Raw genomic sequence first — 12,493 nt, 5'->3', positions numbered from 1 at the left:
ATTGCTGGTTCCTTACTTGCATGATCTCATTTGGCTGAAGTAAAATGCAGTTTCCTTACATGCAGGTTATTACGCGTTCCCGATGATTAGCCCATCCTGCCCTATTTAATATTCTAGCAACCTTTATCCTAGTTTTCAGGAGCAGTTGTATACATTTCTTCCAAACCCACTAATCACTGGCACAGGAACAAGAAGCACACCTGTTACAAGATCCAGTAAAATTTCAGTGCCTGATAACCGTTCATTGTTCTCAATAATATCTTGAGACCTAGAGCAACTGGGTAAGCGTTTATCAATAACGCTCAAGGAGACGGACAACAAAAGCAGTTGCTCAGGTGAAGGAACTACTAAAGCCAGTGAAATCCTGTATTGGCAATTTCACTATTTTGTATGCCCTTAATGCCAGGCTGCTGGTGATGGCTGTTCAGACCACCTTAGCCACCCCTGCATGTAGTGGCATAGCAATGCTCATCATTTACACTTCCCTGCACTTCACCTTCTAACAAACCTTGCAGCAGCACACAATGCAGAGAACTTCTCTGTCAGCTCCTTTGGTACCTTCTAGTGTCAAATTATTCAGACCAGCTAAAAAAAAACAACAACTGCTGACGCTAGATGCTAAAAGACTCCTACATTACTGGCCCAGTGATCATACACTGGGATGTTCTGTACAGGGCCGTGAGGATATTTCTTGGATATATTAGAGGAAGGCTCACTTTAAGTACAGCATCCCAGAAATACAGCTGTACTATTTACATTGCACTTCACTGAGCTGATAACCTATCTCAGTAAAAGAAGTGTATTGCAACTATTTAGACTACAGCCCTTTCACACCTGGATATATGGCACAAGCACACAAGCCGGTTTCAGCAAGTATCTGCATCTGTGCTCCCTTGCGCTTGAAATAATAAGCTGTGGTAGACCTGAGCTAGCTTATGAGGCTGTTGAGATGGAGGCATCAAATATTGTATATTCCCAAACCAGAGAATCTGCATATAGATTATTCAGAACTGATCGTACTCATATCCTACTTCATGTAAACTGAATTAGGTAAAATAAAAGAGTCCATTATATTACCAAATTCTATTCCACACAGTAAACCACCCCAGTTAATATATCTTCAGAGCTTCACTACCCTCTGTTGAGGAATGACTTCTTGTGCTCTACCATATTTTTCATGCTTTCTAGCTTTGTGCTTCCCAGGAGGAATTAACAGCTGTGAACTCATTTGGACTAGCGTTGATAAATTTAACACAATCTCCTTGTATGGAGCCTTCCATTTCCACCCTAACCCAGATCATTTCTTTTTAAGAATATGACCTTTTTCAGCTGTGTTTTTTGAATTACAAGCTGCGTGTTCCTAAGCAGTTCAGTTCTCTCCAACTGACTTGCTCATAGACGTGTTTCGCTCTGCAGAAATCTGTCTATTTGCAACCATATTTAATTTGGGCTTTATTTCACAGAATTAAAACTATCAGCAAGACCCTCCTCTGTCAACTGAACAGAACACAAGCTTTCAAATACATGAATAAAACAGCTTTCCAGTTTCAACACAGATTTTCTTTTGATTATGGAAATGAAAGAAGACGGCTTGGTAGCATATAGTACTAAAAGGCATGAACTCAGAACAGAGTGAAAGTGTTTCTACCACTGACATAATTTTCAGGAAGCCATGACAGGTAGATGGTGTAGGCAAAAAAGCAAAAATATAGATGGTCCAGAAAAGTTTAAGTCATGCATTGGCTTGGATAGCATTTGGTTGTAGTCCAGTACTTCCCAGAGCAGAAAGATAAAAAGCAAATAGATTAAAAAGCTCCCATCTCAGCCCAAAGGAATAGTAATAGTATTCTCTGCTCTCTAAACTGAGATGTAGGTCATCTGTCTTTTCCCAAGCAGACCCTCAACTCTCCTGATTTTGCCTCCCTCATCCATTGAAACACAAAGATTCTGATCAATTTCAGGCTTCTTTTCCACATCCACATTTATATGGCTTCAATAATGGGGTCTGTCCTCAAAACATGAGCTTTAAAACAAATGTGTTAATTTGTAAGTAAGTTTACACACGCTGTGGTAGGCAAGCTGTACTTCCTGGACGTGCATTCTGTGCAAGGGTAACACTCCCTTCATGACACTCACCATGGCTGAGAGATTCCCAAAATACCTGTTTTCATGAAAAAAAAGACCTTTATACTGCAGATGGGGAACCAAAGCAAGAAGACATTGTGCAGCTTCAAGCTAGCCATAGTCACCATCTCTTTTAAACGAAGCCTTCTGAAATCCACACGACAAGAAAGCACTTTCTTCTGTATCTTGGTATGCATCAGGTTCCATTTAAAAAAATCTTTTAAAATACTGTAAAGGGGGTGGGAGGTGCACATAGTAGGAGGGCTCCCTAAAAAAAAACTATCAATTTTCAAGCCAACAAAACAACCTCTCTTTCTCTCTCAAAAAAGCATTCTCTTCCTCCCCACCAGCCCCACCCCGGTATTACTCAACCCAGAAGGAAATGGAGTAAAACATCTCCATTTGTGAGAAACCTTACTGCAAGGGAGGGACTGAGCCCAACACCAACTATATTTGGAACACAAAGCAAAACCCACCTTTTCGCAAAAGCCTTCCCCCACTGATGAGCCGACATCCTTTCATAGCCAGAGAATGATTAGCATGAAGAAAAAGAAAAAAGAAAAGAAAGTAAAAAGCAAATGAAGTATGAAGGTGGCAATAACAAAATCTTTTTGGTAGATGTTAGCTTTATCCAGTATCTGTACGATTAGAGGTATCTTAACATTCAGAGCATTAGACAGGGCAGAAGATGACTTGCATTAAAGTTCTTATACTGCTTAAGAAGGTGCCGATAGCTGAGAACCTGGAAGAGACAGAATCTGATATCCATTTGAAGAGCTGAAAAATATTAAGAAATTAGAATGCTCAAGACCTGCAAAAATGCATGTTTATTTACAGTAAGTAGGAAGCTTGCTTTCTACAACAGGGAGGACAAACAGTATCAACATTTAAAGCATTTGATCTATAGAGTAGTGAAAACTACCTTCTCATCAGCTAAATGAACTAATAAAATGTAATCTTACAAAAGTCTCTAGGAAAGTTTATTACCTTGGCTGTTAGCTCATCTTCATATGAAATACTACAAAAGCTCATCTTCATATGAAATACTACAAAGTGGTATTATAGAATTTCTTGGAAAGCTGTCAGACCAGTAACAATTGTGATGGCCTCATTCATCTCAGCATTTTAAATTATAGTAAGAAAAAATTGTACTTAGAGCCTATCCCTTACAATATTAATACTTTAAACATTCCACAACATAAGGAACATTTGAGACACTAAACTGCTTCATTACTCTAACTTGGGCACACAACATATAAAGGAGACACGGTAATTTCTGGCTATGCACTCCCCAGCAGCAACCTAATTTATAAAAAAAACTTACCAGGAAACATACAATACCTTTAAAATACAAAAGCAACCCCCCATTCCCCCCACCCAAAACCCCAAAAAACCTTAATTTAAACATGTGAAGACAAATTTCACTGCAGCCCTTCCTAACAATGTGTTGTATTTTATTTCCCACTTATCACATCTTTAGGAAGACACAGACTGCTGAGTACTACTTAGGGCAAGAGAATAAAGGTTAGCCCTAAGGATATTCTCAGAGGCAGTATCTTATTGTGCAGATATATACATGAAACAGCACAAAAGAGCATCTGACAAAGGAATTCTACTGGAAAGTCCAAACACAGATTTTTGGCAAACACCAAGAGGTGCCACAGCAAACACTCAGCCACAACTGTCCATATACCAGTTACTGCTCTAGGAATTCTTATGTCATCATATATTATAAAATATTATTTTCTTGTATTAAAGAATAGGAAGACATCAGGTGAAGATGTTCTATACATGCCCTAGGTTTACTTCCCTCCTACCACTGGCCAAGGCATAAATCAGGACATGGAGCAAGGTGGATTTGTCAGACCCAGCACTCCCATGCCGATGTTTGCATAACCAATTCTTTCATTCCAGCACATGTAATTAAAAGGCAGTTTTCAGCCTAGCTTGCTACATAATCCATCCTAAGGCTGAACAGACATTGTTTCCATCTCATGAAATTTTAAATGCTGTCCTACAAATGAAAATGATATCCAATGTGGTATTAAACTTATCAATCCATGAAGGCAGATTTATTCACTGAAGTGTGCTACAGCCCTACCATTATGGATGCCATGATTGAGTGGAACAACTGAAAGGGTCAGAACTCAGCAAGGGAGACAAACAGACCTTCCAGAAATACATTATAGCTGGTAAAGGCGAGAAAACTAATGTGGATGCTTCCATTGCCAAAAGGTGAAGAACTCACTGTACAATTCTCAGCGTGTCATAATACTCATTCATTTAAGTGGCATGACACTTCATGAAAATGAGTGGCTAGTTTAATTAGGTCATATTTGTCAAATAACCAGTTTAAAAGGAGAACCTGAACGGTAAATACACACAGGCTATACCTCTTGACACACATTCCCAATTCTCCCTAACCTCAGCGGGGAGGGTGAAATAAAGGAAAAAAAAACAGGAGCAGTAGTCAGGACAAGGCAGCTACAGCTCAAAGCACAGCAATGCAACCCCTACACCAAGCAGCCTGATGGAGGCAGAAGGCAAGGGGTCTGACATATGGGAAACTTTTGCTTGGCAGGAGCATTACTACCCAAAGCAACACTTACACGCTCACAATTCTGGCCTCAGATGAGTGGGAAGAGCCAGTGACAACTGTACCACTGCCCTGAAGATCAGAACGTGAGAGCATCGATAGCAAAGCACTACCAGGCTTCACTGAAGGAAGGATGCTCTCCTTTGCAGAAATACAGGGTCTGGCTCAGGAGCGTATAACCACTACAGGCTCTGCTGACATATTTGACATCACTTGGTTCATACTCTATACAGCACATGAAAGAGAGTGAATCTGTAATTCCATGATTAGCACTGAACAACACAACACTGAAGAAATCCTGCTTATATAATCAAAAAGCTAAGTCTGGTGTCAGTTAGAAAAGCTTTTTAAAAGCTCTTTTGTTGCCTCACATTATCAATATCTGACATTCATCATATCCTTCCAGCCAAAAGTTCCCTTACTGCTGATTAAAATGGATATTTATTGACATCAGCCTGAGGAATAATAGCTGAAGAGCCAACCATATTCTACTCTTCATCAACGATACTGCCAGCTAAGTTGTTTCCAGAATCATCACCATCAGTAATTACATACTAAACAGAAAAAAAAACCAAACCCAACCCTCACAGTTGGCTTTCAAAGAACACACTGAGCTTGCAGACAGAGAAGTTTATTTAACCCTGCAGGAACAAATTTTATTCAAAAGTTATTTTTTGTTTATATGTGTATATATACTCATAGACATAGAACACAAGTTGCTGCTTTACAGGCCAAGAATCTTGACCCAAGGGTTTCATCCAGGAGACCAACTTTAAGTGTTACCACAGGTATACTCAGTACCTTTCTGGTTTATGTTTTAAGAGCAGTAAGCGTCTATTCATCATTTGTACTAAACATTTTTAGAGGCAGAAGATCTTCACACTAAGCTGAGCTAACTTTGATGTGCCATGAGTCTAAAAAAGTGACCTTCATTTCTGATCTGGCTGACATCCATTAGGCAGCATTATTTGACTGAGAAGAGGAAGTTGCAGACACATGCTACTTACATATCATATGAAAGGGAGATCTGGAGAGACAAATGCCTCCACTCTTAGAATTCCTTTGACTTGAGTCACCTGAGACATGTAGCCAACAGGAATTGTCCGCTTGCATCAACAAAAATATGTCTTTTGACGAATTAAAATGGGGAATTGAGCAGGTAAGTATATTTAGGTGAGTGGCTAAAAAAGCCTAGGACAACGAATACAAAGTTTAGTGTACTAAACCCTGTATTTCCTCTTGTTTATTTTCTTTCCATAATTTCTGTAGCTGTGTTCTGTTTTTCAGACTGATACTTCTGAAACCATAATTCAAGACACATTCAGCAGCACTAATAAAATACATGAACTAAGTCTGACTTTTTAACAACTACTGGAGCAAGGTCCTGTAGCTTAGTTTTTCTGAGTTACTGAAATCATGTAAACAAGGTAAGGAAGATCGTTGCAGGAGCAGAACACCATTAATTTGTGAAAAGTGTTCACTGTAGTTACGTATCTCTGTAGTTGTGGCAGAATGCAAGTTATCTTAGCCCTAGAGTGCTGTGTTATGACTGGCATAAATCAAACCAAAACAAAAATAGTAAGACTCATTTGTAGCCTTCCCCACCTGAACTGGATATTCCCATCCTCTCCTCTGCGTCAGTATTTGCAGCCACACAGAATGGGGATAAACCCGCTTTTTGGAGGGGTTCATTTCAGTCATATCTGAGCATTGACCAGACTTGTCCTACAGCCCTGCAGTAATCAGTGCTGGCACAAACCACAGGAGGGGAGCCAAGGCTGATGCCCCTAGCAGCTCCCATCAGTTCAAGCTGACAGTAAACCCAAATGATTAAGCAACATGGCACAGCCTACTTAGCAGAGCTGAAGAATGAAACTTCCCACTTCAAAATGCGAATATACTTGCAATGTCACACAAGCTAATCAGGTAATTTTTTGAGAACCAGACCTATCGGGTATCCCAACCAGTAAGAAATGGAAAAAAAGCATTTTCCCAGTCTGTAAAACTTTGAAATTAAAAAAATACATCCCAGATGAATTCCTAAAACATATTTTATTTTTAGTTATCTTGCCACCTTCACCTAATTTATTTCAAACCAGAATACTTATGACAACTGATGAAAACTATGGAAGAATGTAGATGGTCCCTGCAGAAGAAAATCCTACCAGAACTCTTGCCATAGGCATAATTTACTCCTCAGCCCCTTCTTTAAAAGAAAAAAACAAAACCCCAACAAAACCCAAACAGGATTTCAATCTATGGGAGAAAGCATTCCAATTACAGATCTATCTGTAATAGGAGAAGAGTGATAAATAATATATAGAATAATTTAAGATTGCATATTGTCTGCAAAAGCTCTAATGTACTTCATAGCTAATTGCTAATAAACCAAGATGTACCACACTAACCTTCACAGCATCTTAAAAGTAAATTTTTGAACCTAACCCTGACCTTACTATCCTTTTTAACATAAAAAAAAACATATTTCTGCTGCACAGAATCCTTTTGTACAGGCTTGTACAAGCACAGTTACCATCACACTGACATTTTTCAATAGCAAGTTTTTCACATTAGGCATAACCATGGAGGTAAGAGCCCATTTTAGTCTGGCTTTTCCTCAAATTACTTAAATTTTTAATTCAGACTGGCCTGCAGTACAACACATTCTAAACAGTTACCTTTTGCCCTCCCCCAAGAAACCCCAACAACTGTGCATGAACAGGTGTAAATTAAACTGTCCAAAGATTTCTTTTCTATAAAAACCTTAAAAAAGCCTACCAGCCTCCAAACCACCTGTATTTCCCTGTTTCCATCTTCATCTTCATACTCTTCGGGAACTCTTTTTAATGAATATTTGTCCTATTCCCCACAATCTTGTTCCTCCTGCTCCTATTTCTTTGCCACTGGTTGTCCTCCATCCTGCCATATGCCCATTTCTCTGTGCCCAGCATCTTGGATTTCCTACTGTCTATCTTCTTTTCGCATTATGTTTCCACACTCCTCCCTCCTCATCACTAGGAAACAGGTTTACTCCTTCTGCCACCTAAAGATCCTTCTTCTGTGTCTACCTTGTCCCCCGGCTTTGGATAAAGGAGGTTTCTACTGCTTCTGCTGCTTTTTCTCCCACAGGCAGGACATAATTTTGAGCAAGACAGAAAAGATCTGATCCCCTCATTCACTTCTGTCCCCTATGCAGCTGGCAGCCACTGCTACACAAGATGTGGCCAGAGAAGAGCTGCTCTGTCTCTCCAGTGAGAAGCAGCTCATCACAGGCCAACAGCCAGCTTCCAACTGTCCAAGTGTGAAGTTCCTATGATCACAGATCATCTGGGATACCTCTGCTCTCAAAACCAGGTGACTTGGAGCCAAATTTTTTAATCTCAAAGGCACCGAAAGCTTGAGAGCTGAGAGTGGCTTTTGGGGAAAGTCACGGCAACAGTATTTCCACTTCAGCAGTATGCCTCAGTTAGAAGTGGTATACACTGCCTTAAAAAAACCAATCAGGTACTGACAATTAGACCTTCTCTATTCAACAGGAGCTGCCAACCACTGAATGTGGTTAACTGCAAGCACAGACAATGATAGTTTATGCTCACTGTCATTCTGGAGGCTAACTTCATTTTCAAAACTGCAAGTATAGGCATGGATAAACTATGATCAGCATGCTTCAACCAGATTCAACACCAACCAAGCCTTTGTCAGCAGTGGTAACGTTCCAAGCAGAGAGAAGGCACTAAAGGGGTCCACAACCATAGCCCAAATACCTTGGCACCTCTTCAGCCTCCTCTCACTGAAGCTTCAGAGAGTACTATGAATATTAACTAATTAAACTTCTCTTGTGAAAGAGAATCAAGAGCTCAATTTACCTGTCAGCACAATACACCCATTGATCTCTGGGGTGGCAGAACAGTTAACTGAAGTATGAAAATTGTTACATTTGGTATTAAAAAAACAGACCTGGCATTCACAGCTGTAGGGGTAATTCAGAGAGACTAAATGTCAGATTTAAATTTAGTTTTAAGCAAGGATGAAGAGAACATGTTTTGGTGAATTTCTAGATTGCCAGAATATAAGAGACAGCTTCCTGAAGGATATGATACCGTATGGGGAGGGGTTGGCTCAATGGACCGGCTGAGTACTCGGATTAATCACTCCCTGTCAATATCACTAGCTACAGGTATTACTGTGGTCACCAACCCACATTACAGCAACTGAAAAATATGCCTTAATCTAAACCTAAGGCAATTCATCTGCAAGCATGACAATCCATGTATGTTAAATTATAAAGACTACAAAACAGAAGTGTTAGACCAGTATTTTGAAGTGAGAACAATGTGCCTTAAGTGGAAGACATGTAAAAAATCTAACTTCAAGTGCTAGAACACACAGCTTGTGAATAATGTATTTCCTTGAGCACATACTCAGTCTTTCCCCCATTAAGTTATCCAGGGTAGAGTTTGAATTAGAGAACTCTACCTGAATGCTTTCTAAAATGATTTACTGGGTGGCCTCTACACATATACATGGAGCTTGAAAACCTCAGTCAGGTCTGCTTACAGACCAGAACAATTATCCAAATAAACTGTGTATAGTATTTTGTAGTGTATGCTACAACTTCAACTCCTCCCTATGGCATAGGAAGGGCTGCATAGTATTTTAATTATTTTCTTCCACAAGGCAGGAAGCCCATTGAGATTTTACAACCAAATATGCTTAGTTAGCTTTTTACTCAATAGAGCCTTTAGCCTGCAGGTTGCATCTACTGCTAAAACAAATAAAGATCACAGAAGTCTGAAGTGCCTATTATGTCAATAAAATCTAAATCCCTAGTAATGCAGTAATTGTTCCATGCAGCATGTTTCCTAACGCTTTGTCTGGTCTTGTTTTAAACAATGGGGCTACCATCACTTTTCTCAGACTATTTATGGTCAGGAACAATCCAACAGTTTTTCCTGATATTTAACCAAGGTTTCCACTTTTTATGCCAGTCCAAAACATAAGAAGCCCTCGTAAAAAAAGCCTCCTCCATCAAGTTTAGCATCTGCCTCCTAAAGAATATCAGATAAACTCTACAGAAAGCTGAATACAAAGTTCACTGATCGACTCATTTTAGACTACAGTGAGTGACAACTCCCTTCTGTTTATCATTTGGGAACATGTCAGAGCCTATGCAGAAAAATGGTTAGACAGCATACATGGGGATCAAGTAAGTTTTAACTTAAAAGAAATATACGTTCCTATCTGCAGAAAGGGAGTCTCCTACTGAGCTTCGTTTGTGGCTCTCTGCTCATGTGGTAGGACTTTTATTTTTCCCCCTTCCCTTCAGCATGCGACCTGTGTGATTATTAATACTGTGTTTGACTCAATCTTGTGAATAAAGTGTCAATTCCTAAACCCTGGCTTTGTTAAGGAAAAAAAAAAAAAAGGAGAGGGGTGGGGGTAAACAGATCCCCTTGTCTGAAGAATAGTTCCAATAAAGAAACCCTTTTAATATCATCTGAACAGGTGACTAGCCTAACAGCGTCATTATCAGCGAGAACCCTGCAAATTAAGCAGGGAAGAGGCCTATTATCTAGGTCACCTAGCCCACCCTACCAAAGCTGGATTATTACCTTCTGTTTACCAGAGGTTTATTTGGCAGCTTTCAGCAGCAAGTTTGCATATTATAAGACAGCAACCAACCGGGACCCCCCTCCCCACTGCGGATCTTCTCTTCCCGTTACCAACATAACAAATCCGATCCTCGCCACCGAGATACACTCGAATAAAGCCTCAGAGATGGGACACCGGGCTGGGGGAGGGATGCCCGCAAATGCTACTAAATGGGCGAACCGTGCTGTGGGGGAGGGTATTTAAAAATAATTTTAAATAAACCGGTTATTTGGGAACAGCTCAAGCGGCAAGAGGTTAATGTCAGCCCTCGGCAGGGCGATGCCCCTGGCTGGCCGAGTCCCGTCGCCCCCCGGGGAGGGTGCCCGGGCCGGTTCCCCCGAAGCCGGCGGTACTCACGTTCTCGGTGTCGCGCTCGTTCACCGTGGGCAATGGAGTCCGAGTGGACATTTTACTTCACTCGGGCGCCCGCGAAGGCGGCGCGTTCAGACACACACGGGCCCCCAGGGCCGGGCTGCGCGTCTGCTCGGAGATGGTGGTCGCAGAGAGCCACCATGAAGGACGAGGGGGCTGGCGGGGGGCGGCGTCGCGTCGGTGCCCCCCACCCTTTGGCGGCGCCTCACGCCCGAGCTAGATCCTCCTCGGGGAGCGGAGCGGCCTCGCCCTCTCCGAGCTCATCCTACGGCCAGGCCGGGGTCCGCGGGGTCAGCAGAGGGAAGGGGAGCGCCTCATCAACCGGGAAGGGATGGAGCCAGGGGAAGGGAGGCGGCGAGTGCGCGGCAGGGGGAAACGCAGGGCGGGAGGGAAGGAGGAGGCGGCAGGGCTCCGCTGCACAGCCCGGCTTCTGTCGCCGGCCCCTCTACGCTGCGGCCCGGGGCACGGCGGCCAGAGCAGGCCCGCCGCTGAGGGGACTCCCCTCTCCTTCCCCCGCCGCAGCCCCTCTTCACCGGGCAGCCGCTCGCATCCCGGCCCGTCTCTACCCGCCCGCTCCAGTCTCCGAAAGGCCGGCACCCTGCGGGCCGCGGCTGGACTGGGGAAGCTGGGTGCCCGCCTGTTACGCTTGCCTGCCTCCCCCCGCCCCTCCGCCGCTCCCAGACGAGCCAAGATGGCCGCCCGGCTTCCTCCGCGCGAGGCTAGCTCCGACGTGAACCGGAAGGGGCCGCGCCGGGGAGGCCGGCGCCGACGGGTAGCTGCCAGAGGCCGCGCCGGGGCAGGGTGTGGGGCTGGCAGCGGCGGAGCGAGTAGAGTTGTTCTTCGTGTGGCGATCCCTCCCCTAGCGCCGGCCCCCGGGGGTGGGTCGGCGAGACACTTGCCGTCCCCGGGGCTCCGCCTGGCGCTGCTCAGGCATGGCTCGGTTGTCCTTCGCTTCCCAGAGCAGCCTCGGCGCGGCGTGAAGCGGGGGATTAGGGTGCGTAGGGTGTCTCCTACACAGGCCTTGGGGAATGACGAGACCCCTAGTGCGGCCGGGCAGGGAGTGAGGGGAGAAACGGTGTGAGCTGGGGCAGGGAGGTCGGGTGTTGGAGAGCACCGTGGGGCGGAGGGGGTGAAGCCGCTGCGAGCAGTTGGAGAAATGGCAGCATCTGTAGAGAAGGGACACGGGACAGACCCTGCTGCCCGCTCACAGCCAGCAGCAGGAACACTTGCATGGGGCCCACAAACGTGTCTGCTGTACAGCGGTGGTCAGGGTGCGGTGCTGAGGTCGTCTTCTGTCAAAGCATGTCCTCCCTCTTCTTGACTTCACCACCCCAGGGGACGGTGTGTGGTAGAGAAAAGAGCTCACAGGTCGTTCGGGAGCTGGGGCTGGTGTTGGCAGAGCTCACCTGGTGCAGGCAGGCGCCGGTACCCTGTTACAGCACTGCGTTTTCGTAACAGCTGGTTGCTTGTTTGATTTGGTGGAGGAGGGTGGAACCCAGGAGTATCAAAACAGTCTTAATATATCCAGTAGTTACTCTGCACAATCATTTTTAAGTGTAGAAGGAATATGGTATAGGTGTTAAGTAGATCTAGTTAGGAATTAAAAGCAAGAAAGAGAAGTAATTTGTGTATATTCAGTATACAGGTGTTCTAGAAACAAATCTGTATTACAAAGAATATGAACCTCTGTAGGAAAAAAAAATGCTAGAAGTTGTGGGATTTGGAGAAACTTGGCATCTCAGGGGATCT

At 43.6% G+C, this 12,493-nt stretch overlaps 1 protein-coding gene across 16 annotated transcripts in view; it reads right to left on the bottom strand.

Annotated features, from left to right (window-relative positions):
• The window catches only part of MARK3 (microtubule affinity regulating kinase 3), a 64,121-nt gene extending 52,710 nt beyond the window's left edge, over window positions 1-11,411 (bottom strand). For 7 of the 16 annotated variants that reach the window (XM_062628002.1, XM_062628005.1, XM_062628009.1 and 4 more), the window contains exons 1-2: window positions 10,730-11,408; window positions 2,601-2,639 (exon numbers count right to left, since the gene is read on the bottom strand). In XM_062628002.1, coding sequence (XP_062483986.1) covers window positions 2,601-2,639; window positions 10,730-10,780 — 90 coding nt within the window. In that variant the 5' untranslated portion in view covers window positions 10,781-11,408. Of the gene's footprint in view, window positions 1-2,600; window positions 2,640-5,727; window positions 5,856-10,729 lie in introns of those variants that run through there. The other 9 variants (XM_062627999.1, XM_062628000.1, XM_062628004.1 and 6 more) reach the window with 5 other exon arrangements.
• Between the last annotated feature and the right edge of the window lie 1,082 nt (window positions 11,412-12,493).

Source organism: Pezoporus occidentalis, unplaced genomic scaffold (assembly GCF_034315485.1).
Source record: "Pezoporus occidentalis ecotype Australia unplaced genomic scaffold, CSIRO_AGI_Poc_V1 ctg31, whole genome shotgun sequence".
NCBI classification, from domain to species: Eukaryota; Metazoa; Chordata; class Aves; order Psittaciformes; family Psittacidae; genus Pezoporus; species Pezoporus occidentalis.
The sequence above is the reverse complement of the archived record's forward strand: the minus strand, read 5'-3'. Positions and strand labels throughout refer to the sequence as shown.